Consider the following 25367-nt stretch of genomic DNA (forward strand, 5'->3'; position numbering starts at 1 on the left):
ATTAGGTGCTAGTACTATAAAGAATAGTACTAAACTATAGAATAGATAGCTAATTATTCTAACTACTATATACTTAACTATAGATAGTATTTTCTAGAATAGAAATACCTCTACTATAGCTAAAGAGCTAAGAATAAATATATACAACTTTACTAGACTATATATATACTAGAATAATGCCTAGTATATATAGTAGAAAAGAAATAAGAATTAGTACTAGCTACTCTCTTAAAGTTAAAAAACTAGTAGGCTCTTAAGGCAAAGGTCTAGCCTAGAAAGGCTCTATTTAAACTATAGGTAAGATTATTACTCTAAAACCTAGAACGCTACGCGTAAAAGCTATATTAGAAGATAGAAAGCTTATAGCCTATATAGATAGTAGAGTAGCAAGAATATATATTTTAGCTAGTCTAGTAAAACTACTAAATATACTATTTTAAGAAAAATAATAGCTATACTAAGTATAACTTATAGATAACTAGCTACCTACCTTTAGCTAAGAATAGATTTACTTAGAAACTAAAGTACAGGTACTAGATATCTAGAGAATATAGAAATAATAGTTCTATAATATTATAAAACTAGAAAATATAGATATACTTCTAGAGCTAGACTAGCTATAAAGATATAACTCTAATATTAGTTAGATTAGGTTAGAACTCTAGAAAAGGCCTAAAGTAGTATAGAAGGCTAGAGTAAGACACTATCTAAGAGCTTACTAAAAGCTAGAGGTAAAGATTAGAAGAATATTCTCTATAAGTCTAATAAAACAAGTAAGAAAATAACTCTAAGACGTTAGCGTTATATAGATACGAAAGCTATAAACTAATATAAAGTAACTACCTTAAGAAGTTAAGAAAGACTATAAGAAGTTTATATTATTATTTAATAGATAAGATAATAGCGTTCTACCTAAACATAAACTATAGAACTATAAGATATCTATAGAAGATAAAGCTACGCTAAAGCTAGAACTAATATACCTACTTAGCTATAAGTAAAGAGAGAAACTCTAAAGGTATCTAGAAAGACTCTTACGTAAAAAATATATCTAAGAGAGCTAAAGCCTAATAGCCTTACTAGTACTATTTATACTAAAGAAAAATAAATAGTTAAGACTATATATTAACTACTAATAACTTAACTAGGTAACTTAGAAGAATTATTATCTACTACCTATAATCTTAGAACTTATAGACTACCTTATAGAAGTATAATAGTTTACAAAGTTTAATATCTAAGAAGAGTACTATTAAATATAAATTAAAAAAGGCTATAAATAGAAAACTACCTTTAGAATAAAGAAAGGTCTATATAAATACCTAGTTATACTATTTAGACTTACTAACGTACTAGTAATATTCTAAAGTATAATTAATATAGCCTTATATAAATACCTAAAAAGGTTTACTATAGCCTATCTAGATAACGTACTTATATACTTAAAAGAAAAACTAGAAGAGTATAAAAACTACGTATAAAAAATACTATAGAAGTTTAAGAAGTATAGGCTTCTAATAGCTTCTAATAAAAGTAAGTTTTATTATATAGAGACAAGCTACCTAGAATTCTATCTAACCTAAGAAGAAATTTAGATAGAGATAGATAAGGTCTAGGTAGTTCTAGACTAGTCTATACTCTAAATAGTAAAAGAAGTATAATTCTTTCTAGAATTTATAAACTACTACTAAAAGTTTATTTAAGAATATTTATAGATTACTATACTACTTATAGAAGTTACTAAAAAAGACTAAGAATTTAGATAGAAAGACCTATAATAATAAGTATTTAAAACGCTAAAATAAACGTTTACTATAGCACTACTACTATAAATATTTAATAAAAATAAACTAATATAGGTTAAAATAGACGTGTTAGACTAAGCTCTAGAAGTATATCTTAGCTAACCTAGAGAAGATAGTAAATATTAACTATACTTCTTCTACTTAAGAAAGTTCTTAGTAGTAGAACTTAACTATAATATATATAATAAGAAACTTATAGCTATTATAGTAGTAATAAAAGAATAGAGAATATACTTAAAAGGCGCTAAGTACTCTATTAACGTAGTATTAGACTATAAGAACCTTATAGCGTTTATAATAATAAAAACGCTAAACTAATAATAAGTTAGATAGATAGAAACGCTAGCTATACTAAACTTTATAATCTAATACTAAAAGAGTACTAAAAATAGAGCTATAGATATACTTAGCTATAGAGCTAACTACGTAGATACTATAAAAGAGAAATATAAAGCTATACTTTGCATAAGACTAGATAGAACTCTAGAATATAATAGACTATAGGTTAGCTAGATTATAGAGATTAGAAACTAGTAGAATAATAAGCTAGAACTACCTAATAAATAGAGATAGTAGAAAGTACTAGAAATATTATAGATAGAGTTTATCTAGAAATTCTATAGCACCTTAATATATAGATACTAGAGAATTAAACGTACTCTTAAGAGGCTATATTAGAAATATAGATTTCTTATAATAAAAAAGAAAGTTATAAGAATAGTATAAAAGTACGTAGAGTGCTAGTAAAATAAGATAACTAGGTACTAACTCTATAGGCTACTATAACTCTTAGAACTACCTATAGCGCTATAGTAACACGTTACTATAGACTTTATTATAAAGCTACCTAGATTAATTAAACCTACGTTATAAAGAAAGTATAATACTATCTTAGTAATTATAGACTAATTTACTAAATATGTATACTTCTACCTAACTAGTAAAACTCTTAAAGCTAAAGAACTAGCTTATAAGATAAGCTAATAACTATTTAGCTAGTATAGAATACTAGAATAGATTACTATAAATAGAGATAAACTATTTACGTCTAAGTTTTAGAACGTACTACTTAGCTAGATAGAAATAAGTAATAGAATGTTAACTAGCTTCTACCTCTAAACTAATAGATAAATAGAATAAATAAACTAAACTCTAGAAAAATACCTAAGAAGTTACATTAACTAAGAATAAGATAACTAGGTTAAACTACTATCTATAGCGTAACTAGTATATAATATAGTAAAATAAAAAACTATAGAAATAACTCTTTATTAAGTATATTATAGCTATAAGACTAGAACCTATAAATTCTTAATATAAATAGCTATAATCTCTCTAAACGTAGAAGAAAAAAAGCGCTAAATAAGAATAATTTATAATAAACTATAAAGAATAGTAGAAAAAAATAATATAATAAGTAAATAAGAAAAGAATTAAGAAACTAACCTTTAAGAAGAGAGGTAAAGTTTTTATTCTATAAAAAAACTTACGTACTAAGTAACCTAGTAAGAAACTTAACTACCTATAAATTAGACTATTTAAAATTAATAAATAACTTAGACCTATTAACTTTAGGTTAAAGCTACTACTAATAATATAAATACACTCTATATTCTATAAATCTAAACTTAAGCTAGCACCTAATAACGCGCTACTTAATAAGTAAATAGAGGTAAAACTAGACTAGAACTTTAAGGTTAAAAAAATACTAGATAAAAAGCGTATATAAGGTTAGTAGAAGTACTAGATTAGATAGAAAGAATACCTACTAGAGAAAGATACCTAGAAACTACTAGAGAACCTTAAGAACTACTCTAAGAAACTTAAGAAGTTTTGTTAGTAGTACTACTTTTAAAGCTAGAAGACTAGAACTCTAGTTAAACAACTAGAAGAGATTAACTAAGAAAATAGAAGGTTATAGCTATAAAGATTACTATACCTCTTACTCTAGCTACTCTAGCTTCTTAATATTAGCTAAATCTCTAGAAAGTAACGCGTTCTAGCAACGCTGTACTAAATCTAACTACTTCTAGAGGTAATTACTACGCGCCTTAGTAGACTACTACGATTTAGTAAGACGCTTCGTCTTAAAGCTAGCCTTAGACTACTAAGAACGTAAATTAGCTACTAGCTAATCTAGCTTCTCTACCTCTTTTAGGTTTAATACCTTATTATAGAACTAACTCTTTATAATATACTCTAAGTAGTAACTAGAAGATATCTCTATAATATAACGTAGATTATAGAAGTAGTAGACGCTATAGAGGTTATTAAATATATTAGTACTAGTACGTAGAATAAAGTTAGCGTAATAGTAGTAGTAAACTATTAAGAACTTAGTACGCGTAGGCAGTATAGTAAGAATAGAAAGAGAAGAGAGAATATAATACTATAGAACTATAGATAACGCTACTCTTATATAAGAATAGTATAGATTAATAAAATACTATATCTAGAGGTAGAATAGAGCTTTAGAATAACGCTTTAGAAAAAGAGATAGATATTATAATTATAGAATTAGAAACAGAGTTAGCTAGCTAGAATAGAGAAAATAGCAAGCTAAGCCTAAGATTATAGAGTAAAAGGTTACGTATAAAGTTATAGAAATAATTAGAGCTACGTAACGTAGATTAGATAGATTAGATAGAGTAAGGTAGATTAGGTCTAATCTATAGAAGCTAGGTCTTAGTATCTAATCTAGCTAGAATAGTACCTATATATAAATAAGAAGAGCTTATTTCTTATAACTTCTTATAGTTATTACTTTATCTATTAAATTACTACTATAACTTATAATTTATAGTATTATTAACTCTACTTTTTTATTACTAAAGATTCTAGCCTAAAGTATACCTCTTACCTTCTCTTATAAAAGTAAGCCTTAGTCTTAGTTAAGAGAATAGCTTATAATATATTTATAGTAGTTACTAGTTACTATTAGTAAAATAGTATAGCTAGTAACTTAGTTCTCTATTTTACTATCTACTAGAAGAAGTGTTTATAGTACTAGTGTTAGTCTTATTTCTAGATAAAGTTTAGTAATAAGGTTCTTACTAATAAATACCTATTCTAAGTATTTACTATTAATAAGTCTATTAACTACTTTAGAGTTATAGTACGCAAGAAATAAGGTTATTTAAATAAGTAATAATTTACTATCTATAGATCTAAGTTATAGTAGCTCTTATTTAGCTAGAATATAGTAGATCTAATATATATTATTATTCTAAGCTAATCTTAAATTCTCTATTAACCTCTAGTTATAGTATTAGCTAGAGGTTAGAAGTTTTCTAGAAAGCTAGAGTTTAATATACTTATTAAGAGTATAACTATAGATAGTAGTATATCTACTAGAGTAGTTAAGCTTAAAGTAGAGCTATTAGTCTCTTCTTCTATAAAGCTTTATACTTAAAATAGGTTATCTAGCAAGAAGCCTTATAGAGAATAGAGATAGAGAGACTAAGATAAATACTATAATTAGAGTATATATAATAAAATTTAAAGAATAGTTCTTTACTCTATTCTAGTTAGTCTAAGCTATCTATACTTAGTATTATTTTATTTCTTCTCTATATAGTTATTCTTATTATATTCTACCTACTTATAGTAGAAATAGAGGCCTTACTAGATATATTATTCTTAGGTTAGATAGTTATTCTAAGTTAGATTTTAGAATAGGCAATAAGCGTCTAATTATATAGTATTAGAGTCTATTACTATTATATTAGAGAATGTAACGCTATAGAAAGTTAGTAGCTCTTAGGTTTATAGAGTAGATTTAGCACTAGAGTAATAAGCTTATAGTTTATTAATATAGACTTTCTTCTATAGATTCTTCTAGCTCTTCTAGTATTACTTATACTATCTATTAATATTATCTAGTTCTAGCTTATCTAAGCTTACTATAACTACGTTAAAGAGCTTCTAGAAAACTTTAATCTTAAGTAAATTAACTATCTATATATTTATCTTTCTAGCTATAGTTATAAGTTAGTTATACTTAGCTTTAAAGTTAGACTAGAGTTTATTCTTTATCTAGTAGTTTTTAAAGTTAATTTTTACTTACTATAATAGGTTAACTAAGATATAGATCTAGTTTATACTCTCTAGAATATTCTCTAGGCCTTACTATAGCTAAGAAACTAGATTATTAGAGTTATTAGTAATTATCTTAAACTTTATTTATAGTAGACTATAGGTATCGCCTTTTAGGCGTTCTATAATATACTATAGCTAATAGAAGCTATTATTAAAAACGTAATTATCTATCTTAAAAACGTAGTAAATACTAAACTACTATATCTTAAACTATTATTAGCGCTTTAGTATATTCTTCTTATTACTCTTAAACTTTTCTAGGTCTTCTAAAATATAGCGTCTACTACTACTACTAGTATTATTATTTATAAAGTTAGTAAGAGTAGTTATAATAGTTTTAATCTAGCGCTACTTCTAGTTATTTTTAAGTTCTACCTAATTAAGCTTAGCTTGCTACTTAGTACCTTTAGCCTCTATCTAATTTATTTAATATATTAGAGTATTCTTAAGTATAGAAAGAAGAGTTATAAGAGCCTTAGCTTATAGCGCTAGGTCTTATTCTAGGCCTAGTAATATAATAAGCTTAGTTAAATTAGTATTAATACTAGTAGCTATTATTTACTATATTAGTAGCTAGAATTATATATAGTTAGTAAGAAGCTTTCTCTACTACTACTATTACTAATTACTTACTATAGTTCTAGAATCTAGCTAGCTTTATAGTTTTCTAGAAGCGTAAGAGAGGCTAGGCTACGTATAATAGCGGCGTAGTTCTTAGTTTCTTTCTAGGTCTCTAGTATAACACTAGAAAGAACTATTATAAGGTAGTAAGGTCTTAGGTAGAATAGTATAAACTATTACGAAGCGAGTAATATAGTAATATAATATATTATACTATAAGAAGTAGAAGGCTTAGTAGGCTATAGAAAATATCTATATAAGCGCTAAGACGCTAGCTATAGTTATATAAGTAGTATCTAAACTCGAACCTATATTAGTACTATAATAACTATAATTTATATAATAATAAGTTTATAGAGCTAGATTAACTATATATATATAGAGTTAGAAGAAGAAAGCTCTAAGAAGAAAAATTTCTAACTTCTTATTATAATTATAGAATTAGAAATAGAGTTAACTAGCTAGAATAGAGAAAATAGTAGGCTAAGTCTAGAATTATAAGATAGAAGGTTACGTGTAGAGTTATAAGAATAATTAGAGTTACGTAATAAGAATTAGATAGATTAGATAGATCTAGATCTAATTTATAAATTAGATTCTAATCTAGAGAATCTATAAGAGCTAGGTCTTAGTATCTAATCTAGCTAAGATAGCATATATATATAACTAGAAGAAGCTTACTTCTTATAGCTTCTTATAGTTATTACTTTGTTTTACTAAATTACTATAGAGACTTGCGATTTATAGTATTATTACCTCTACCTCTTTGTTACTAAAGATTCTAGCCTAAAGTATACCTCTTACCTTCTCTTATAAAAGTAAGCCTTAGTCTTAGTTAAGAGAATAGCTTATAATAAAATAACTATCTAACGTTAAAGAGTAGAACTATTATATTAATAGTTAGAACCTAATCTAAAAAGGCCTAAGCCTAGAAGCTAACTATAAAAGAGTAGATTATAGAGCTCTAATAAGTTATTATAGTACTCTAGAAGATAAGCGTTTAATAGGTAAAAGAGCTAGCTATAGTAAAATAATAGATATAGGCTAAGATTACCTTACTATAACGCTTTAATAGTAAGAGAGAGAACCTTAACGTATTTCTAGTAGCTATAGAACTCTACCTATAATATAACGCTATAGTATTTCTATAGAATAAGAATAAGATTCTAGAAGCTATAATAAATATAAAAGAGAAAGCTTTTACGTAGGCTAAACTCTATATATTAGACTAGCTAGAAAATAAGAGTAATATAAAAAGAATATAATAGTCTATAGATAAAATCTTTAAAAGCTAGACTAGGTTTATAAAGTATCTTAGAGAAACGTTTAGAAAGGTTAACGTATATAAGGTAGCCTAAGAAAAGCTATTCTAGCTATAATAGACTAGATTAGCATTCTAGTATATAGCTACGTTTAGGTAGCTAAGCGTCTACCTAAACTAGAATAACCTTACGCTAGCAGAACTCTTCTACAAAGAATTAAAGAAGTTAGTTAAAGATAATATCGCGTACGCTAAATAACTAGAGAATCTAAGCGATATAATAGAAATAGTAGTAAAAATTAATAACTAATAATATAAACAAAACTTAGAACGTTAATAGAGTAGAGATTACTCTACGCTACTAATAGTTAGAATAAGACAACTATAGACTCTATTCTAAGAGAACTCTATAGACCTAGACTAGGTTAAGACTCTATAAAAGAGAAAATAGACTTATAAGACTAAGAAAAAGGCATAGTACTTTAAGAAGAGACTATACCTTATCTATAGTAAGAAAGAATACTTTACGTAAGAATATCTAAAGAAAAAGAAAATAGTTAAAATAATCTAGATAAACTATAATAGCCTTATATAGATAGCGTACTATAATAATAGCTATATAATATACTAGAGAGATAAGGTTAACTTAGAATAGTACCTAATAAGAGTTAGAGCTATTATACTAGAATACTCTATATATACTAAACATCTTACTCTAGATACTATCTAATAACGTATTAATATATAATAGTACTAGATATACGCAGAATTCTATAATATATAAAACTATTAGTACGCGTACTAGAATATTCTATTTACTAATAAGAAATTCTAGAAGACGTTAAACGCTCTTAAGAAAGTAGCCTAATTAGTAGAATATCTTATAAATAAAGAAGTATACACGTATATCTAGAAGATATACTAAGACTTCTCTATAAACTACTCTAGAGCCTAGAAAGCTAAGTAATAGTAACTAAGGTATATAGAAAAAGGTAAGTATTAAAACCTCTTCTATAAGGTATACCTAACTAAACTATTCTAAGAAAAGAAACTACCTAGACTATTTATATATAACTAGAAAATTAAAGTACGCCTATAGTAGAAGCTATACTAGCTATATAAAGGCGACTACCTAGGTTATAACTATATCTACTAAGTATACCTATTAGTAGTCTATAGAGAAGAGAGTAAGGTAGTAGTTAAGATAGCTATTAGTATATAAGGGCTAGATAAAGAGAAGATCTAAGTAGCTACGTATATAGATCTACGCTCTAGAGAGAACGCTAGCTAAATAGTAATACCTAAACTAGTTAAATAGACCTATAGTAAAGAGTACTACGCTAAACTATAAAACTAATATACTATAAAATACTAATATTATTAGAAATAGTACTAAACTATAGAATAGATAGCCTAATACTCTAATTACTATATACTTAACTATAGATAGTATTTTCTAGAATAGAAATACCTATATTATAGAGAGAAGGTAAAGAGTAAATATATAAAACTCTACTAGACTATATACTTATTAAAAAGATACCTAATATATATAGTAGAAAAGAAATAGAAGTTAATACTAGCTACTCTCTCTAAGTTAAAAAACTAGTAGGCCTTTAAGGTAGAGGTCTAGCCTAGAAAGGCTCTATTTAGACTATAGGTAAAATTATTACTCTAAAATCTAGAATACTACGCGTAAAAGCTATACTAGAAGATAAGAAGCTTATAGTCTATATAGATAGTAGAGTAGCTAGAACCTATATTTTAGCTAGTCTAGTAAGACTATAAAATATACTATTTTAAGAAAAATAATAGCTATACTAAGTATAACTTATAGATAACTAGCTACCTACCTTTAGCTAAGAATAGATTTACTTAGAGACTAAGGTATAGGTATTAAATATCTAGAGAATATAAGAATAATAGCTCTATAATATTATAGAACTAGAAAATATAAACGTACTTCTAGAGCTAGATTAGCTATAAAGACATAACTCTAATATTAGTTAGATTAGGTTAGAACTCTAGAAAAGGCCTAAAGTAGCATAGAAGGCTAGAGTAAAACACTATCTAAGAGCTTACTAAAAGCTAGAGGTAAAGATTAGAAGAATATCTCTTATAAGTTTAACAAAATAGGTAAAGAAATAACCTTAAGACGTTAGCGTTATATAGATATAAAAACTACAACCTAATATAGAGCAACTACCTTAGAAGGTTAAAGAAGACTATAAGAAGTTTACGTTATTATTTAATAGATAGAATAATAGCGTTCTACCTAAATATAAACTATAGAACTATAAGATACCTATAGAAAATAAAGCTACGCTAAAGCTAGAATCTATATACCTACTTAGCTATAAGTAAAGAGAGAAACTCTAAAGATATCTAGAGAGACTTCTATAAAAGAGATATATTTAAGAAAGCTAAAGTCTAATAGCCTTACTAGTACTATTTATACTAAAGAAGAATAGATAGTTAAGACTATATATTAACTATAGACAGCTTAACTAGATAACTTAAAAAAACTAATATCTACTACCTATAATCTTAGAACTAATAGACTAGCTTATAGGAGTATAGTAGTTTATAAAGTTTAATATTAGAGAAGAGTATTACTAGATATAAATTAAGAAAGAATATAAGTAGAAAATAGCCTTTAGAATAAGAAAAGGCCTATATAAATACCTAGTTATACTATTTAGACTTACTAACGCACTAGTAATATTCTAGAGTATAATTAACGTAGCTCTATATAAGTATATAGAAAGGTTTATAATAGTCTACCTAGATAATATACTTATATATTTAAAGAGAGAACTAGAAGAATATAAGAACTACGTATAGAAAATACTATAGAAGTTTAAGAAGTATAGACTTCTAATAGCTTCTAATAAGAGTAAATTCTATTATATAGAAACTAGTTACTTAGAATTTTATCTAATCTGCGAGAAAATCTAGATAGAGATAGATAAGATCTAGGTAGTTCTAGACTAGCCTATACTCTAAATAGTAAAAGAAGTATAATTCTTTCTAGAATTTATAAACTACTACTAAAAGTTTATCTAAAAGTATTTATAGATTACTACTCTACTTATAGAAGTTACTAAAAAGAACTAAAAGTTTAGGTAGAAAGACCTATAATAATAAGCGTTTAAAATACTAAAATAAACGTTTACTACTACACTACTACTATAAATATTTAATAAAAATAAACTAATATAGGTTAAAATAGATATATTAGACTAAGCTCTAGAGGTATACCTTAGCTAACCTAGAGAAGATAGTAAGTACTAACTATACTTCTTCTACTTAAGAAAGTTCTTAGTACTAGAACTTAACTATAATATATATAATAAGAAACTTATAGCTATTATAGTAGTAATAAAGAAATAGAGAATATACTTAGAAGACGCTAAGTACTCTATTAATATAGTATTAGACTATAAAAACCTTATAGCGTTTATAATAATAAAAACGCTAAACTAATAATAAGTTAGATAGGTAGAAACGCTAGCTATACTAAACTTTATAATCTAACACTAAAAGAGTACTAAAAATAGAGTAGTAAATATACTTAGCTATAGAGCTAACTACGTAGATACTATAAAAAAGAAATATAAAGCTATACTTTATATAAGACTAGATAGAACTCTAGAATATAATAGACTATAAGTTAGCTAGATTATAGAGATTAGAGACTAGTAGAATAATAGGTTAGAGCTACCTAATAAATAGAGATAGTAAGAAGTGCTAGAGACGTTATAAATAGAGTTTATCTAGAAATTCTATAGTATAATAATATATAGATACTAAGAAATTAAGCGTACTCTTAAAAGACTATAGTAAGAATATAGATTCTCTATAATAAAGAAAAAAGTTATAGAGATAGTATAAAAATATATAGAATACTAATAAAATAAGATAGTTAAGTACTAACTATATAGGTTACTATAACCTCTAGAACTACCTATAGTACTATAGTAACACGTTACTATAGACTTTATTACTAAGCTACCTAGGTTAGTTAAACCTGCGTTAAGAAGAAAGTGCGACGCTATCTTAGTAATTATAGACTAATTTACTAAGTACGTATACTTCTACCTAACTAGTAAGACTCTTAAAGCTAAAGAACTAGCTTATAAGGTAAGCTAATAGCTATTTAGCTAGCATAGAATACTAGAACAGGTTACTATAGATAGAGATAAGCTATTTACGTCTAAGTTCTAGAACATACTACTTAGCTAAATAGAGATAAGTAATTAGATATTAACTAGCTTTTACCTATAGACTAATAGATAAATAGAGTAAATAAACTAAACTCTAGAAGAATACCTAAGAAACTACGTTAACTAGAAATAAAATAACTAGGTTAAACTACTACCTATAGTATAACTAGTATACAATATAGTAAAATAAGAGACTATAGAGATAACTCTCTATTAAGTATACTATAGCTATAAGACTAGAATATATAAATTCTTAATATATATAGCTATAATTTCTTTAAAGATAAAAGAAAAAGAACGCTAAATAAGAATAATCTATAATAGACTATAAAAAATAGTAGAAAGAATAACCTAATAAGTAAATAAGAAAAGAATTAAGAGACTAACCTTTAAGAAGAGAGGTAAAGTTTTTATTCTATAAAAAAACTTACGTACTAAACAACCTAGTAAAAAACTTAACTACTTATAAATTAGACTATTTAAAATTAATAGATAACTTAGACTTATTAACTTTAGACTAAAGCTACTACTAATAATATAAATATACCTTATATTCTATAAATCTAAACTTAAGCTAGCGCCTAATAATATACTACTTAATAAATAAACTAAGGTAGAACTAGACTAGAACTTTAAGGTTAAGAAAATACTAGATAAAAAATGTATACAAGGTTAGTAAAAGTACTAGGTTAGATAAGAAGAATATCTACTAGAGAAAGACACCTAGAAACTACTAGAAAACCTTAAGAACTACTCTAAGAAACTTAAGAAGTTTTGTTAGCGCTACTACTTCTAAGACCTAGAGACTAGAACTCTAGATTCTCTAGATAGCTCTAGTTAAACAACTAAAGAGAATTAATTAGAGAAATAGAAGATTATAGTAGTAAGAGCTACTACGCCTTACGCTTTAACCTTTCTAGCTTCTTAATATTAGCTAGGTCTTTTAAAAGTAACGCGTCGCAATAACACTATATTAGCTCTAACTACTTCTAAAGACGCTTACTCTACGTATTAGTAGATTGCTAGAATTTGTCTAGAAGAGCCTCTTAGGCACGCAAGTAATTTAGCTCTAGCCGCCGCGACTTAGCTAGGCACTCTGCCTTAAGACTAGCCTTAGACTACTAAGAACGTAGATTAGCCGCTAACTAATCTAGCTTCTCTACCTCTTTCTAGTCTAGTATCTTATTATAAGGCTAGTTTCTTACAAGACACTTAGAATAGCAACTAGATAACACCTCTACAACGCAACGTAGGTTATAAAAGTAGTAAGTATTATAAGAATTATTAGATATATCTACGCTAGTACGTAGAACAAGGTTAGTATAGTAATAATAATAAACTATTAAAGACTTAGCACGTATAGGTAGCATAGTAAGAATAGAAAGAAAGAAGAGAATATAATACTATAGAACTATAGGTAGTACTACTCTTATATAGAGATAGTATAGAATAACAAAATACTATATCTAGAAATAAGATAGAGCTTTAGAATAATACTTTAGAAGAAGAAGTAGATGTTACAATTATAGAATTAGAAATAGGGTTAACTAGCTAGAATAGAGAAAATAGTAGGCTAAGCCTAGAATTATAAGATAGAAGGTTATATATAGAGTTATAGAAATAATTAGAGTTACGTAATAAGAATTAGATAGATTAAATAGATCTAGATCTAATCTATAGATTAGATTCTAATTTAGAGAATCTATAGAAGCTAGGTCTTAGTATCTAATCTAGCTAAGATAGTATATATATATAACTAGAAGAAGCTTACTTCTTATAGCTTCTTATAGTTATTACTTTATTTTACTAAATTACTATAGAGACTTGCGATTTATAGTATTATTACCTTTACCTCTTTATTACTAAAGATTCTAGCCTAAAGTATACCTCTTACCTTCTCTTACAAAAGTAAGCCTTAGTCTTAGTTAAGAGAATAGCTTATAACACTTCTATCTCTTATTATACTATACTTAGAAGAGCTAGCGCTATAGAAGTTTTCTAGAAACCTTTATTACGTTATTAATACTATATACTATAAGTTTTATATATTATTATAGAGATATAATAGTACTAACTAGAAGTAAACTAGATTTTTCTTAAAAGTTACCTAAATACGTATAGTATTTTAATTACGTAATATATTCTAGTATAACTTTACTATAAGATATAATATACTCTAAAGAATATATATATATATTTTTTATAGATAAATATTAAGGTTTCGCTTAGTTATTTAAGAAAAGCTTATTAATATTCGTTAATTTTTCTTGCTAAGAAATCGTAAGGCTTTTAGTAATATAAGGCTTTCGGTAATAAAGTACGTTATAAACTTATTATATTATATATTATAGTAGAGTTTAACTATATAGAGCGTATTAACTAATAATCTAGTAGCTTTAAGTAGTTATTTAAAAGTAAAGTCTTTTTATAGTATAGTTTAGAAAGATAGAAATATACTAAAACTATTTTAGAATTATTACTTCTAAATATATAGAAGACTTTTAATATATATAAGCTTATAATATATAACTTTATATAGCTAGATTATTTATATATATTTATAGCTAGAGAAGAAAATTCTAGAAAGAATATTTTTAAGCTTTTATCTCTTATTACGCTATACCTAGAAGAGCTAGCGTTATAGAAGTTTTCTAAAAACCTTTATTAAGTTATAAATACTATATACTATAAGTTTTATAGATTATTATAGAGATATAATACTACTAACTAGAAGTAAACTAGATTTTTTCTTAAAAGTTAGTTTAATACGTATAGCTTTTTAATTACGTAATATATCTTAGTATAACTTTACTATAAGGTATAATATACTATAAAGAATATATATATAAATTTTTATAGAAAAATATTAAGGTTTTACTTAGTTATTTAAGAAAAATAGGTTAATTTTCGTTAATTTTCGTTACTAAGAGAAAGTAACTAGCTTGCTTATATAACTAGCTTGCTTGTAAAGTATATTATACTAGTACTATCTAATATATTATATTACTACTTCTTAGTATATTATCTACCTATCTTACTACTTACCTTATAGCTATTTAGAAGAACTATTAGTAGAAGCTACTATATAGTATCTAGTAGAAGAACTAGAACGTATTAATTACGTAATCGCGCTAGTCTAGTGTATATAGCTAGAGCTTTTAGCTCTTATATAATTAATAATATTATACTTTACTTCGTTACTTTAATAGATAGCATGGCTGCGGGCTTAGTGCTAAATTTTATTTTTACAAGCAAAGACACTGTTCCTCTTGGGTCTTTATTTCCTAGCCTTGGAGGACCTACTCTAGACTGCACACGTGTCGGCGTCTTACTCTTGGCTAAGAAATGCGATCGTCGCAGTGCTTGTAGAATGCCGTAGAGTCTTGTGCTTTCGTTTTCACATACACAAGATGTAACAGGCTTCGAAAAGTGTCTTAGGGCTGCGCAAGCCTGAAGAAGAAGAAAAATAAACATCCTCCTGTCTTCCTTCCTCGCACAATGCCCTTACACAGCAGTTATAGTAAAACCCCTTTTCCCAAGCGGTTTTCTACCGATCTCCCACCCAATAGCTCTTAACCCCAATACCCGACGATGCCCCATGCCGCATACGTCACCCCGCATCGACATTCCCCAAACCGCACCCACTCACACCTCATCATCCCGCGGGTTCTTCGGAACGCCTCACGAGACCAAACCATCCAGACCCTCTTCTGCTCAGCGCACAGAAAGCATAGATAAGGCTCCACGCCCTGACTGGCTTATAACGCCCTTACCCCGCCAAGCACCCGATCGACGGATAGGAAAGCTTGTGCTCGTTGGTGGACTTGGCAGGGCTGAAGATATGGCTTTGGGAAGCTATTTGCTGGGTAGAAGAGTGGGGTGATGCGTCTGGGGATCGGCTTGGGGCGGGCGTTGTGAATGGCTAGCTGGTGGGTGCGGTGCGGCTTTTTCTGGGGTAAGTGCGTAGGGCAGATCGGGAGGTGTGAGGCGTGCAGTTTTAGGCGGAGGAGGGGGAGCAACGGTATATATAGGGCGCTGGGGGCGATGGCCCGGCAGAGCGATTCTGTGTACGTAAAACTCACCTCCCGCTTTTCATCGAGGGTTACCGCTTTGGGAAAGTCTCTTGGAAGGTTTCGACCAATACTTGACGTTGCTGTTACTATATCGAATACTAGCCGACACGGCCCATACGCAGACCAGCCAGGACAGACTGCCCCGGCGTAGCTATAGCAGGATGGCGGAAGAGACGAGCTTCGAGCGCTATACTTCGTACGGTCGTGGTGGCGCGGGCAATCTACGTATGTTCTACCCAGGAGCCTTGACTATCTGGTTGGTTGATGCTTACATCTACCCAGGCCGTCCATCCGCCGTCGAAGAAGCAACGAAGAAGCTTGCCTCCATGGCTGAAGAAGGTACGTTAGTCCACATCATCATCGCTGGCTTGTGTCGTAGCATAGGACAGGCAGGCCTGACAGATGCGACAGTAGCAACCAAGCCCAGGCGAAGCAGTACCTGGAGCATGAACTCGAACGGGGAACGGAGAGGCAGTATCGCCAGTCTGAAGAACTTGTTCAGGCGTGGGAGTAACGCGGAGGAAGTGGAGAAGATTGAGGAATAGAGTGATTAGGCCTCAGCTTTCCCGTGTCTCTACAAGGCTATCAGGAATGGTGTCGGTTGGCTTTAATACCAGGCTGCTAATTTTTGTTTGGTTGGCCGTGTACGAGTATCTGTCATTACGGGATCATGAATTAATGTGACCGGTTTCATCGCTCGGCTTACGATTTTACTGTTCTGTGATATTGGCCAGCTTGAGCCTATACAGGTGGGGAGCACTCGAGTACGTGTTCTTGATCCATATTACGTGGACGGCGGCCTCACAGTGAGACACGAGAACCGCGGCCATCAGGTGCATCGCGGCATGGAAATTTTTAAGCTTGCTGCCAATGCTGTACGCTGTCTGGGAGGTCTACATTTGCGAAAAGTCGCAAGAGATGATGAGAAAGCGGATTTCGGTCCTTGATGCTTGATGATCAAGGAGAAGCTGAGCGATGGAGAAGGCGAGGTACAAGCAGCTCTTTCCCGTATCGGGTTAGCGTTTATGCGGGGCAGCAGCGTGATCATTCAGGCAGCACTTTTGACAGCTTCATCACTCGCGGCACCTCTCTTTTGAGCACTGCATGTCTATTCATCTCAAACTAGACTTCGAATAGGTGGTGGCATTCTTTGCTGCACGTCTTTCATCCTCTTGCCATCCACAGCTTGCTTCAACCGACGGCACACACAAGGCTGAGGCTGAGGCTGAGGGGCGTCATCGGGTCTCGAGACCTACGAACACCACGACCATGGCTCCTTTCAATTCGCACTCGGCAGTTACCGCTCACCAAGGCTTCCATAGCATGTCTGCGGGTGCTTATCCCCACATCCACGGTATGCAGCCCGAGCCAGAAGCCCAGCTCAATATCAGCGAAGAGCACGAAGACTACGAGGGTTATGAAGACTACGAGGAATACGATGAATCAGACTGGGACTGGCCATACACAGCAGATTTGAAAATGAAATCCAAGTGGCCTCCGCACCCCTCCATCGCCGGCTGCCGATACTTCACGTCAAGGGAGGAAGCCGCGAAGAAAGCATTGATCATACCACCACCGCCGCCTTTCTTCGACGCTTCGCGCTGGTACTTCGAGCCCGACGCCACCTCAAGCGGAGTGGGCAAGTGGAATACATGTCACTTGCTATCCCTACCGAAAGAGCTGCGTTTGGAGATCTGGAAGTACGTCTTGTCGGATCCCTCGGTGCCTGATCTTGTAGTGCGCATCCGCCGACAACCGTCCAGCCCCTGCTACAAGCTTACACGCGCTCCGGACCCACGCATCAGGACATCATTGCGGCCGCCTCGAAACTGTCCGATCAACTTGAACTTGCTTCTTGTGAACCGATTCATCTACGAGGAGGCTCTGCCGATTCTCTATGGCTCCGTTAAGTTTGCTCCTTCGGATTTGGAAGGTATATTCCCAGTGTTTCTGGATTCGCTATCTCCCTCAGCGCTGCCTCTCATTCGGCACATCAAGCTGTCTATCCCGGACTCATTGTCTGATTCCTACTTGTTCGGGGATATCTCAAAACCACTCTTCCATTGGGCAATCACATGTGCCCAGGTTGCCAAACTGAACGACACTTTGCGCACCGTCGAAGTGGAGGGAGACATGTGGGCTTTTGAAGGACCACGGAATAGAAGGGCCCTTCTCTACCCTCTTTGCAAGATCAAAGCTGCCAAGAAATGGTCGGTACCAAACGAAGACGCCCAGTTCCAACGACTCCTCGCCGAAGCCGACGAGGAGCTGAAGGCTAAAGCAAAGCTGCGCGAAGAACGAACCAAAGCCGAAGCCGAAGAGCGCGCACGACGTGCTGAGCGTGAGTTAAGTAACCCGCGGAGCATCGCGCAGTTTGAGAAAGAGTTGACCGAAAACGCATGGTCTGCAGACACCTGTGAAGGAACTCTTGAAGGGGATCCGGAGTTTGAGGCCGAGGCCGAGTCCGAGACTGAAGATTGGGATATGGTGAGCTTGAGGAGTGGGACTTCTACTCCGCAGGCGAGACCTGTGAGTGCGATGTCCGATGCCAACGATGAGATCTGGATGGATACTGCGTCTACCATTGTTGGAAAGGAAGATGTAACGGAAGGAGACGGGGGCGGTGGGCAGGCGGATAAATTGGAACGCCTCGGCAAGTGACTTGTCGCATCGCTGTTGATTAACCGATCTGTATTACATCCCTGGATAGTAAGAAATCTCTGTTCAATCCCATGGGCGCTCCACAGATCTGGAGCAGCATCGCTATTCATTAGTGATGATAGTCATCTAGATGCAGTCGAAGTTCGAAAGCCAGGTATCGGTAACCCATGAGCCGAAGACTCCCAGGCATATGATCGCCGCCGCAAACGAGCCCTCATCAATGCTTAGCGCAGTTGAAGCTTTTTCTCTCCGACCAGAGGCTCTCCATGTACCACGAAGAACCGCTTTTTAGTTCCAGCCGCAAGAGATTCATGAGGGCAATGAAGCGCGTTCTCCGAACGTGACGTCCTCTCCTGTTCTTTTTGAACCAAATTGCCGTCTCAGCGCGAGAGCGAGAGCGAGACAGGAACCATGGCGGAGAGAAGACTGTTTCTAGAACACGCTAGACATCGAATTGCGCATCGTCGCTCTTTGGCGTCGGGCAGAAGGGTGAGGGTTGAGACAGAAGTCCGAGAAACAGAGAACTAGTTTATCGGCGGCAGCATGTGAGCATGGTTTTGGTTACTAGCAAAAGGGCATGTTTAGGATGAACGGGGGGTTTGGTACAAGAAAACTAGTGGCATGGTGTTTCGCGAGACAGAATTTCTTCCCGGGCATGGGAGAGCGGCGACTGGGTTTGCTGTGGAGAGAGGATGAAGTGCGCATAACTTGAACTGCCTGTGGTTTTCATTCTTAGGAACAATTCTGATGACGGCATGGTAATCGGTGCCTAGTGTAAAGACCGTGCTGAAGTACTTCAGGAAATTATTGGCCTTCACGTTCACCCTCCTTCTCCCCAGAGAGAGCCCAGCGCATCACGCCTAAACGCCAGATAATCCGGCTTTCTCCATATTCTTGTCGTATGGACTTTTTTCGTGTCCGCTTCATATCACTCTCAGGCTTTGCATTTTAGGCCACTGGAATTGTAAACCACTGAACGGTTTTGTTTTAGAAGTCGACCATGGGTGTTGAGCTTGTTGCATTTTGGTGCGCAGAAAATAGACGAAGAATGCGTTGGCGGTGGAGGAAAGATTGGGTTTAAATACCCTGGAGACGACGGTTGGGGTGGGTTGAGATGAGCGGCGTCGGAATGCTTCGGAACGGGGATCGGAATTGGATGTGGGAATGTTTGAAGAACACTGGATTTGCATACGAGGACTGCCATGGCTTTAAAGAGAGCTCCCGGTACTTGGAAAGGGTTAGAGATTTAAGTATTATGTGTTTGCTTTGATAGTTGGATATTTGGACTGCTTCCCTTCTTTCGAAGGCTTGACGTCCATTGCATGGATAGAACTCCCGCCCACGTAAACGCGCGGTGCTCCGCTCCGAACTATAATTGCCGGGCGGTAACCATAAAATGCCCGTGTCGTTCTCCGTTTTTGCCTTATGCTCCGAACCGTGGGTGCTGCGTTATCGCGGAAGAAGCGCATAAGCACCTTCCTATCCGGGAAATACTTGCGCAGATCCCCAGGAACTCAACGTCCCCGCGGCTTACCTACAAGCGAACATCGAATGGTTCTAGGAAGAGAGCGCTCCGATGTAAAGTACCCACGAATGGGAGGGCTGGTGGGAGAATTGGTAATGGGGGAAGGTCACGACGAGATAAGTGGAGGATCGAAGCTTGAGCTGGATAGAAAGACATGAGCTTACCTCGCTGTTTGTCCCTTGAGCCTATTTCAACGTGCTTCTTTCGTAGAACCGAACTTGTGTCCGCTCGCTATCATCCAAGATGAAGCTCTCAAGCCCACTGTCGCTCTGCATCGCGGCCATCAGCTCCCTCACATCCTCCACTCTCATCACCGCCTCGGGCAACATCTCGCTTCCCAACACCAACCTCACTCTCCTCGGGAATGTCTACAACCACTGGGTTCCCCTTGGAAACAAAACCTTCGACCTGACTCGCTCACTCATCTACCCAACCACCACTCCCCTCACGATTCCCATGACCGGCTCGCGGAAGAGCGCCATCATCGAGCCCTCGCGCAGCGCCCTCATCATAATCGACATGCAGAATTTCTTCCTGCACCCGGAGCTGAGCCCCAAGGCAACGGCGGGAAGGACGGCTGTGGACCCTACGCTGAAGATGATCGATGGGTTTAGGAAGAAGGGGATGAAGGTGCTGTGGGTGAATTGGGGACTGGACGGGTGGGATTTGGAGACGATGCCAGCGAGCTTTTTGGCGGGGTTTAGTGGGGGGACGGATAGTCCACTGAGTAATTAATCGAGGAAGTGAAGGGTAGGAAAGGGGCTGACGAGAAAACAGCGACGTTTGGCAGCGATATGGGCACGTTGAGTGATGGGACGGCAGTGGGACTGAAGTTGATGCGCGGTGCGTGGAACGCGAGACCGTATGGGCCGCTGTATGATGCGCAGGTTGAGGGTGTGGCGAATGGGACGGATTTATATTTCCACAAGAGTATGCGCGGTGTTGAGATTGGCGAGTGGACGGGCTGACCAAGGAATAGATCGCCTGAGTGGGCTTTGGGGTGCGCAGACGCCGCTCGGAATGTGGCTGCAGGAGAATCAGATGACGACGCTGTTCTTTGGGGGCGTTAATGCGGATCAATGTGTGGTGAGTAATGCGGTTTCATAGCGAGTGCAACAGCTCACGTCGCTGGCAGTGGGGAACGTTCCTTGACGCATATTATAAGGTGAGCATCGCGCTCTGTGCGACAAGAGCGAGGTTGACCTGGATAGGGATATGACGTCGTCTACGTGGATGACATCGCAGCAACGACGAGTCCTGAATAGTAGGTAAAGGCGTGACGGGTAGCATTAATGCGCACTAACGGATCGCTAGCGCTACACAAATGGTGAGATACAACGCGAATGGTAAGAATGCTCGTGGCCTCAATATCTCTAAATGCTGATGCTATCCAGGCGACGGGTTCTTGTCGAATTCATCCTTGATTCTGTCAGCTATTGCATGATAGAGAAAAGAGTTAAGCGACGGAAGGAGGAAAAGTGAAGAGACTACGTAGCCGTTGTCTCAGCCAGCACAAGCATCAAAAATAGCAAACATGCTCCTCGTTCCCTTTCCACCTTCAGCCTGCTCCTTCGGCACTACTCCGTTCAGCCACATCCGATGATAGTCCACTCCCGCCCAGGCCCAGCCAAGTTCTTCGAACACCTTCCGGCCCTGCGGATTCGGCCCAAAGATCTCCGCGACCATGCTTCCGCTAGACTCACTGAGGCGGTTCATAGCGACATATAGGAGCCTAAGGGCCTCTGAGTACGTCTCGGCGTAGAGTGGTCCGAAGCGGTGTCCATGTTCACAGCGCCGGACGAGGATACAGCCACGCAGTTCCTGGGGGTTTGAGGTGGAGAAGAGGGCGTACCCAAAAACGTCCTCGCGGGCGAGAAGCGCGTTATAGTAGGCGGGTCGCTCAAGGCCGGTAAAATCCAGGTCGAATTTTGTAAGCAATTTCGGATTGACGGATTTGATATCCCGGAGTTCACCCTTAATGCCGACGTTCTGTGACTGGGTTGCTGGGAGGGGCTTCTCTTTCAGTGAAGGCCTCGTTAGAAGATGTACTTTGGCGCAGTCATGGAAACCCCGACGCCCGTAGGTGTTGACCTGTTCTCGTACGCCATCCAGTCCGACTACTGCGGTGTTGCTAGCGTTGAATGATGCCTGCGCCTCTTTCATGAGCGCACCCCCAAATCCGTTGCCTCTTATCGGCGCATTCAGAATGAAGAACCCTACCCAGCCGGTGTTATTGGGGTAGTTGAACGCGACGATGCATCCTTCGGCCTTGTTTGTTTCCTGATCGATGAGCAGCAACCAGTCTTTTCCGTCCCGGGCGGCGTGGAAGTGGGTGATAGCGTCGTCCGCATCTCGATTCTGCCTGACAATTAGCATCAACCTAGCGTAAGAGTTCTGAGGCGATTAATACGGCCATATTAACTTACCCATGCCAGCTCTTTCATTAAGGGCCACCAAACCGCTGATGCCTCCTCGACATTCTTGGTTGGGCGGATGATGAATTTCTCATTGTCCGCAACCATGACGCGCCCGATGAGATATCAAATGTGTGATTGACTGGGGACTTAAGTAAGATTAGGAAAGAGGCACGAAAGGTCTAATAACGAACCGCTCCTGGAACTCCGAGCGCCGGATGCAGTGCGGTGGACTGTTGGTTCAGTTAGCGGACGAGAGGGGGTTCGGGTTTTTTTAGCCTCCCGCGCGAAGCAGCGGTCAGCTGGGTCAGTAAGCACTGCTGAGACACAATCCATTATTAGTCCTTCCAGCTTAGCTTGCAATTTGATTCCAGCTGAGGTTGCAGTTTGATTCCAGCATCAGTGGGGCAGTGACCTGACGAAGCGGGCACTGAAAAATGAGCAGCTGTAATGGGCTATTGCTTGCAACTATGTATGCAACACTGCAACTTGTCTCGAGCGAGATAGGGGCAGATGAAAGGGATAATGAACGTGAAATATGAAGCAATGAGGAAGTCGCGGATCTCAGGGTCCGGAGAGCCACAACTTGTTGACATGACTCGTGTGCACCGCCACACCTGACTCGGTGTTACCAGCCATCAAAATTTCCCCGCCATACTTTGTACATCTGCATCCTACCAGATCTCACTGCCCAAGATGCCACCGAACCCCTGCGCGTCATGCAAGACAAATCGCGCTCTTATCCTCCGCCCGAAAGACCATTCGAAGCTGTGTAAAGGCTGCTTCATCGACGTGTTCGAAGCCGAGATCCACCACACTATCACCGCGAACAAACTCTTCTACCGTGGCGAGAAGATCGCAATTGGCGCATCGGGCGGGAAAGATAGTACTGTCTTAGCGTCAGTTCTCAAGACACTGAATGAGCGGTATGACTACGGTGTTGAACTCATTCTGTTGTCGATCGACGAAGGAATCAAGGGATACCGCGATGACTCCCTCGAGACTGTTAAGCGCAATGCGCAGCAGTACAATATGCCGCTGACAATTCTTGGATACGACGAGCTGTATGGATGGACAATGGATCAGGTTGTCGAGCAAGTAGGCAAGAAAGGGAATTGCACATACTGTGGCGTATTCAGGCGGCAGGCGCTCGATCGCGGAGCAGCGAGATTGGGAGTCAAGCATGTCGTTACTGGGCATAACGCCGACGATGTCGCGGAGACGGTGCTTATGAACTGTAAGCTATCATACCATCTTCTCGTCGTTGAAGCATACGGCTAATATGCCTTCCAGTGCTGCGCGCCGACCTTCCTCGTCTCTCGCGAACAACCTCCATCGTAACGTCCACTCCATCCGCGTCCTTGGATCCGAACTCGCACACCAACATTAAGCGCAGCAAGCCCCTCAAGTATGCCTACGAGAAGGAGATCGTCCTCTACGCCCACCACAAGAACCTAGACTACTTCAGCACAGAATGCATATACTCGCCCGAAGCCTTCCGCGGCAGCGCGCGAGCCCTCATCAAGAACCTCGAACGCATCCGACCGAGCGCGATTCTCGACGTTGTCCGCAGCGGAGAAGATATGGCGAAGCTTGTACCGGGCAGCGACGAGGGCTGCGGAGGCGCATGCGGCAATGCCGTTCCTGCAGGCGAGGAAGAGGAGGGAGGATGCGGGAGCGCGAACGGAAGGACAGCAGGCGGCGACATGGCGAACATGGAACAACACCTCGCGCAGAATGAAGCAGCTGCCGAGAACGGGCTAGAAGTAGAAATCACGTCGAGGCACATCAACGACACGCACGACAGCTCTGTACCCCTCCCAGCCGGCAAGAAAGGAAAGAAGAATAAGGGGCCGTCCTCTACACAACGCAAGACGACAAAACAGGTCATGGGTCAATGCAAGAGGTGCGGGTACCTGTCGAGCCAAGACATTTGCAAAGCATGCGTGCTACTCGAAGGACTAAATAAGAACCGCCCTAAGAATAAGATCGAAGTGGGTTACGAGGACGGACAAGAGACGGAGAAGGAGCTAAATAGTGTTACCAACGGGTTGAACAAGCTGCACGTTGAAGGTGGTTGAAGGCGCTTCCTTGCGCACACGAAAGGACACACAACACAACCACCCCGCAAAGCACGCGACACATCGAATCTAGGACACACGCGGTACGATCTGGCTAGAAAACAAACGTCAACACCACATCCGTCCAAGCCGCCCGCCCAAGCTCATCCGAGCGCGTGCGCCACACGGAACCACATGACACCTGCTCGCTACCCTTGAACAAATCCGATCCACCCCAACATCCCAGCGGACCCTCCCGAATCCAAAACCCACCCTACCCTCCATCTTTCAAAACCCGTTCGCGTTCCTTGCGCCCATGTGTCTTATATTCCCTATCAACCCTCGTGCTTGGTTAAGTCCGCCTGACTTCAACCGGTCATGTCGCGCTGTGCGAATCACGCGCGGATACACATGGCAAGGGGGCGGTTGATCAACACAGCACAATCTCGAGGCCTTGGCTACACGGGTACAGTAGGCGTGCGCCGCATGGCCTTGCGCATGCTTGTCCTGCCTTGCGCAAGGACCGCTGCTAATGTGCACGACGTTGGTGCAACGACCCTCTGTGCCAACTACTTAGTTGAAGCCGTGAGACGAGGTAGGGGACATGGTTCGGGTGGGTTGAT

At 36.7% G+C, this 25367-nt stretch overlaps 5 protein-coding genes across 5 annotated transcripts; 4 read left to right on the forward strand and 1 right to left on the reverse strand.

Annotated features, from left to right (window-relative positions):
• Positions 1–16245: 16245 nt before the first annotated feature.
• Positions 16246–16629, forward strand: BU26DRAFT_565314 (uncharacterized protein; the record flags this gene model as incomplete). The annotated part of the gene is made up of 3 exons (XM_033833388.1): positions 16246–16309; positions 16367–16423; positions 16496–16629. 3 exons carry the CDS (start codon positions 16246–16248, stop codon positions 16627–16629), a joined length of 255 nt encoding a protein of 84 aa, XP_033682892.1.
• Positions 16630–17167: 538 nt separating this feature from the next.
• BU26DRAFT_519687 (uncharacterized protein) lies at positions 17168–18815 on the forward strand. Its single transcript, XM_033829120.1, has one exon. The coding sequence runs from the start codon at positions 17354–17356 to the stop codon at positions 18743–18745; it is 1392 nt and encodes a 463-aa protein (XP_033682893.1). The 5' UTR covers positions 17168–17353; the 3' UTR covers positions 18746–18815.
• A 1609-nt stretch (positions 18816–20424) lies between these two features.
• Positions 20425–21714, forward strand: BU26DRAFT_540797 (Isochorismatase hydrolase; the record flags this gene model as incomplete). Its single annotated transcript, XM_033831569.1, has 8 exons — positions 20425–20465; positions 20558–20973; positions 21048–21200; positions 21250–21356; positions 21406–21435; positions 21482–21534; positions 21585–21616; positions 21665–21714. The coding sequence occupies 8 exons, from the start codon at positions 20425–20427 to the stop codon at positions 21712–21714; spliced, it is 882 nt and encodes a 293-aa protein (XP_033682894.1).
• Positions 21598–23228, reverse strand: BU26DRAFT_519688 (uncharacterized protein). The gene is made up of 3 exons (XM_033829121.1): positions 22879–23228; positions 22697–22826; positions 21598–22628 (listed from the first exon to the last, which is right to left on the reverse strand). The coding sequence occupies exons 2-3, from the start codon at positions 22790–22792 to the stop codon at positions 21774–21776; spliced, it is 951 nt and encodes a 316-aa protein (XP_033682895.1). The 5' UTR covers positions 22793–22826; positions 22879–23228; the 3' UTR covers positions 21598–21773.
• A 137-nt stretch (positions 23229–23365) lies between these two features.
• On the forward strand, positions 23366–24944 carry BU26DRAFT_322659 (adenine nucleotide alpha hydrolases-like protein). Its single transcript, XM_033822083.1, has 2 exons — positions 23366–23921; positions 23978–24944. The coding sequence occupies exons 1-2, from the start codon at positions 23381–23383 to the stop codon at positions 24763–24765; spliced, it is 1329 nt and encodes a 442-aa protein (XP_033682896.1). The 5' UTR covers positions 23366–23380; the 3' UTR covers positions 24766–24944.
• Positions 24945–25367: the final 423 nt, after the last annotated feature.

The sequence above is a fragment of the Trematosphaeria pertusa genome (genome assembly GCF_010094035.1).
Source record: "Trematosphaeria pertusa strain CBS 122368 unplaced genomic scaffold BU26scaffold_8, whole genome shotgun sequence".
In the NCBI taxonomy this organism is placed as follows: domain Eukaryota; kingdom Fungi; phylum Ascomycota; class Dothideomycetes; order Pleosporales; family Trematosphaeriaceae; genus Trematosphaeria; species Trematosphaeria pertusa.

Excerpts from the sequence above, each read along its gene's own strand:
- BU26DRAFT_519687 (XM_033829120.1), top strand. The coding sequence starts at position 17,354 with ATGGCTCCTTTCAATTCGCACTCGGCAGTTACCGCTCACCAAGGCTTC.
- BU26DRAFT_519688 (XM_033829121.1), bottom strand. The coding sequence starts at position 22,792 with ATGGTTGCGGACAATGAGAAATTCATCATCCGCCCAACCAAGAATGTC. Across the intron at positions 22,629-22,696 it reads TAATGAAAGAGCTGGCATGG|AATCGAGATGCGGACGACGC; the intron begins GTAAGTTAATAT and ends ATTGTCAGGCAG.
- BU26DRAFT_322659 (XM_033822083.1), top strand. The coding sequence starts at position 23,381 with ATGCCACCGAACCCCTGCGCGTCATGCAAGACAAATCGCGCTCTTATC. Across the intron at positions 23,922-23,977 it reads GGAGACGGTGCTTATGAACT|TGCTGCGCGCCGACCTTCCT; the intron begins GTAAGCTATCAT and ends TATGCCTTCCAG.